The sequence below is a fragment of the Lissotriton helveticus genome, chromosome 8 (assembly GCF_964261635.1).
Source record: "Lissotriton helveticus chromosome 8, aLisHel1.1, whole genome shotgun sequence".
Taxonomy (NCBI): domain Eukaryota; kingdom Metazoa; phylum Chordata; class Amphibia; order Caudata; family Salamandridae; genus Lissotriton; species Lissotriton helveticus.
This window is the reverse complement of record NC_136069.1, coordinates 1,564,791,256-1,564,796,477: the sequence shown is the minus strand read 5'-3', so window position 1 is coordinate 1,564,796,477 and position 5,222 is coordinate 1,564,791,256. Positions and strand designations below refer to the sequence as shown.

The following is a 5,222-nucleotide window of genomic DNA, read 5'->3' as shown; positions in this document are numbered from 1 at the left end:
TAATGATATACCCGCGTATCTAAGGGACTGTGATCACGACTCCCCTAGGTTAGGAGATGAGGCAATCACGGCATGACTTTTTGCCAATGATACAATCCTCATCTCACAGACCCCGAAGGGCCTTCAAAATCTGGTGAACTCCTTTAATGGTTACTGTGAAAAGAAGGGGTTGGAAATAAACTCATCTAAAAAAAAGATATATGTCAATAAATCCACAAAAGACATTCAGGAAGAACTTGGCCTTAAACAACCAAAAATTGGAATATGTGGGGAGCTTTAACTATCTAGGTATTACACTGGATAGCAACAGTTCATGGAAGGGACACCTGACAAAGAGTAGGTTGCCTTTCAAGCAAAATTCTATGCCCATTCTAAAAGTGCACGGACCTAGTGATTCTAAAGCTATTACACCGGCACTGGAAGTCTTTAAAGCAAAGGCCCAATCGGCTGCACTTTACGGTGCTGAGGTCTGGGGGCATTGCTGTAAACACAATTTTGAACGGGAAGAAAACTACTTTGTGCGCAGGTTATTAAAAATACCAACTAGAACCCCCTTAGTTCCAGTATTTTTAGATTTGGACCTTAAACGGACAGATCATCAAGCAGCGCTTAGGCCATTGTTGTATTGGGTAAGGTTATGGACAACCCCGGAATTATGTAACTATAAAAATGGATTGATAGAAATTATCCGGATTGATGAGTACAAGAAAATTGCATGGTTAAAACACATTGAACTTTGGTGTTTCAGGCTAGGGCTGTCCCATTTTTGGGACGAACCCCAGAATATGACTTCTGTGTGTAAAAAGATTTTAAAAACCACTTATTGGTCTTATGTTAATGACGAGCCATCTCACTGTCCATCTATTGGTATATTGACTCACAAATTTTTGTCCATAAAAGACAATGTTGCATTTGAATCGTTCATGGATGAGATAAACACACCATTAGCAAAAAACTTTATATTTGCTATTCAGATATGGGGTATTACAGACCAATGCTCATACATGTAAATGGGGAGATAGTAACAATGATGGTATCTGTACCCTTTGCCCATTAAAGGCAAAGGAAGATGATGCCCATCTACTGTTTTTCTGTTCCGCTTATGCGTTCCCTAGGCAGCGCTGGATAAAACCCTTGTGTAAAAATGTGGGTGTCAGGACATATAAAGAGGCTGAGCGTATCATAAGGTCTAATACCTCACAACTGGTGGTTTTTTGCATAAGCAGGTTCTTATTCAATGTGTTCCTTACTAGGAAACGTCTTGGGCACAAATTATAATGTAATATTGAAATCTGCAGTTTTCTCCCACAATGTTAAATAACGTAGAATGCACTGAGTTCACTTTTGTACAAATTGTGTGGTTTTAAAGATTTTAACTTAGGCTTTTATTCTGGCTTTTAAAAGGAATAACCTTTTTTATGGTTTTAATTAGATTTTAAGGATTATGTATAATTAATTGTACAGAATTAATTGTTACTCTGTCCCATTATATTAACTGTAATGTGATATGTGATTAACTATTGTCAAAGGCATTTTTTTTTTTACATTCCTTGTTGTAAATATCGTTCTTGTCTGTACTTCCTGCTTTTATGGCTATATTAGCCGAAATAAAGTTGAACTGAACTGAACTGAATTCATTAACCCCTCCCATGCTCATGATGAGCTTAGCTCGTCATGAGCCACGGCGCTTCGGTGCTCATGGCCCGTGGAACGCTCAGGTGCGGGGAGAATTCCCCTGCTGTGCTGAACGTTCCATGGGAGCCAATGCACCTGTGCTCGTCATGAGCACAGGAGCGCCGTGCCTCATTACAAGCTGAGCTCGTCATGAGCATGCGGATGCTGTCCGCGCCCCCCTCCCCCCAGCACAGCGGGGGAATAACCCCTGCAGCGAAGTGGTTAATAAATATAACAGCTAGTAGCTAGCATTAAACAATTAAAAATACTATGGGTCTGATATAAATGGATGTTTAACTACTATGGCAGGGCAACGGAGTCAAATTCTGAGAGAGTAACCATACTCTCAAATTTACAGATGTCCGCTGCCCTAGCAGACATGATAATTAAAATAAAAGAAGAAATTAAATAATTATTGCCTGGAATATGCATAGAAAAGCTGCTTGAGCGAGAAATGAATGCTGAATGATGAGCAGTTGGTGACATTAGAGTCACAGGGTGAACAGATACAACTCTACATACTTGCTCCCTGATATTTTTGTGACAAAAATTGCCCCATTACTTTCGTTGCTGTAAGCATGGGGCTTCAAAGATAACTTAGCACACTTAGATACATGATTCCCAAAGAGTATTCAGTTAGCCATTACTAAATGGCATAATTGCAAAAGATGGGCTGATTTAGAGCTTGGCAGAGAGGCTACTCCGTTGCAACGGTCTGCATAATCCTCCGAGTGGCTGATGAAGTAAGGACCGTCAGAGTAAGCCATTTGACCATCTGCCTAATCTAGAGTGGGCTGTTGTATGGCTTTGTTTATGGTCCTTCACTGCCAGGTGAAATCTGCCAGTCAGGGACAGTAAAAATACAAAATTAACCCCATACCATGGAAGAACAATCTCATGTTGATGGGGCCATCAGTTTTAAAAAAAAATCAAAAATAAGTTGCCACTTTGGAAGTTTTTATAAAATGCAAAAGTTTTATGGCGGGCCGTCATGCCTGAAGGAGTCACATGTATGGGATTACATTTTTCCCATATTGACGGGAACCACCATCAAGGCGGTTCCTGCCAATGTGCGGTGATGTCTGTGGGCTGATTGGACAAGATGTTCAGCAGGGTAATGGAGTAAAGTACTCCATTGCCCTGACGGACATTAAAGCATCCTCCAAGCTCTAAATCAGGCCCAGTGCACTGATGCAAAATACTGCATGCTTGTACAGGGATAGTCCATCAAGGGAACTCCGACAACCTAAGGAAAGGCATAAGAAAGAAGCTCAACCTCACTAATCAGATCCAGCACCACTTCCTCAAGTGACGTTGGGAACAAGTATCATGATGAGCACATGGCCTAGTGATCCCCTGTTGCTGCAAAATTATTGACAACACACTAGGTTCTTCAACAACTTTTCATCAGAGTCAAAATGCACTACTCTCGGTCTAAAGAAGAGTTCACAATAACTAGAGAATTAGTATTAAATTATGCATTCTAAGGCACAGTGGCACATAACTAGCCCGTAATCTAGTCTCTCGGTGAGCTCCTCCCAACTGTGCTCACTGGACCACTCACATCCAAGCATACACACTCACACCCATCACTGTATTATTGTTCATATTCTCCATATCTCACATCCAAGATGCCACGGACAGATAAAGGAAGTAAGAGGTTTAATATTTTGACAAACAGACACAAATATTGTAGAAAGTATTTTTTAATGTTTCATGGGCGTTTGTAAAGGCTGTATCTGTATAATAAAGAGGTTTTCACTTAAATGTTTATAACAATCTGAGGGGCATATTATCAACAACTAGCAATATTTATCCCTAAATAAGCTTAGCGACATTTTTTTTATTGCGGCGCATCGCCGGATTTCATTGCAGAGATAACGTGCTATTAGCAACGGTTATCTCTAAAGCGATAACATTTCCGGCGATAGCGGCGAAATGTGTGAATATCGCTGGAAATACATCGATATTCAGGCATTATCGCTAATAGGGACTTAGCCTGAATATCCACCTCCCATTGGATATACAGGCTAATGAGTGGTCCGAGCAGGCGTTAGGTTTTGGAGATATTTGCGCTTAGCGCGAATATTTCCATCGCTACGCCTGCGTTGATAATAGGCGATAGCGATGTTAGCGACTGCTTTCAGTCGCTAACAGGTTGGGTACGCCCATTTTGCATGTCACTAGCGATAAATATCGCTGACATGCAAAGCGGGCCCCAAACCGCTCGCTATTACCTACAAGCTGTCGCTAACTGCTGTTAGCGACAAATTGCTAATAGGGCGATAAAATTATCGCCGCTTAGCGGTCGAAAACGGCCGCTAAAGCGGCGATAATCTCATTGGTAATATGCCCCTGAGTTTGTAGTCTCCAAGGTTTGTCCTAGGAGGCAGACGTGAGTATACTTTTTATGTGGTGTCTGATGTTTTCATCTCGGAATCCATAAATCAAAGGACTCAAAAAAATTGGAAGTAAAATAAACAGAAAGTAATTTAAAAACCTGACATAGAAAATCTGGTTTCTCAGTAGATTTTCGGAAATAGGGGCAGTAAATGAGGTCAAACTTAGCAGGAGCTGTAGAGCATGGAGTAGCACAGTCTTGCTGGCCTTAGATGAAGTAGCTTTGTTCCCATTGATTTTCTTGGCCTCCAGCATAATTTTAAGGTAAGTGTACAGAATTATCAAAGCCACCACGGTAAAGGTAGTAGCACTAGCGGTAAACGTCAGCATCGCTTGCTGAGGAGTCACTATTAAGAACTCTCGACGACATAATATTCTTTGAAAGAAAAAGTTGCGCTTCTCAGATGCACTTAGGATCATAACGTCAATTAAAGATGGCATGAATCCAATGACAGAACTGACCACAATAGCTGCCCAGTACCTTTCTATTCGACAGATCATTGGGTGCCTCAGGGGGAAGCAGATGGCCACATAGCGCTCTAGGGCCATTGCTGCCAGGCCATTCCGACTGCTGAGGAAGGTAGATGCTGCTATAGTGACAACCACATAGCAGCCACCTACTGGCATTGTGTATAAAGCAAAGGTCAATAAAAACAGAAGCACACATGTGACAAGATTCAGGGTGTCACTGAGCATAGTGTAGATGAAGAGGATGTAGCGGGTTTGTTCTCTCAGGCGAGCTGTAGTGAAGAAGGCGTGCAGCATCAGCACGATGAAGAAGAGGAAAATACCCAAAAATAGCATCAGAGCAATAGTTAGTGTGATCCACGTTTTAATGTCGCGGCCCACGACGGTGCTGGTGTTGTTGGTGGTTGCGTCCTCATATGGCAATGTGAAGTTCTCCATTTTTATGCCAATGTTTCTGCCTTTGAACATGTAGGCACTACTGATGTTACATGTTTGTATCTTACTGTGGAATTTAAACAAAGAGACATCACAAACATGAAAGGTAAGTAAACAATTCTATTAAAGAAGACTTCTTATTTTACACATGCTGCATTTCTATGATATTTGAACATAAGTACATACATGTACATTATTACATAATTTCATGCAAATTCCTCAAGCATCAAAGTACACATCAATAG

The 5,222-nt window shown here is 41.2% G+C and overlaps 1 protein-coding gene across 1 annotated transcript; it reads right to left on the bottom strand.

Moving 5' to 3' along the window:
* Positions 1-4,056: 4,056 nt before the first annotated feature.
* Positions 4,057-4,980, bottom strand: LOC144773930 (odorant receptor 131-2-like). The gene has a single exon (XM_078658988.1). It carries the CDS (start codon positions 4,978-4,980, stop codon positions 4,057-4,059), a length of 924 nt encoding a protein of 307 aa, XP_078515114.1.
* Between the last annotated feature and the right edge of the window lie 242 nt (positions 4,981-5,222).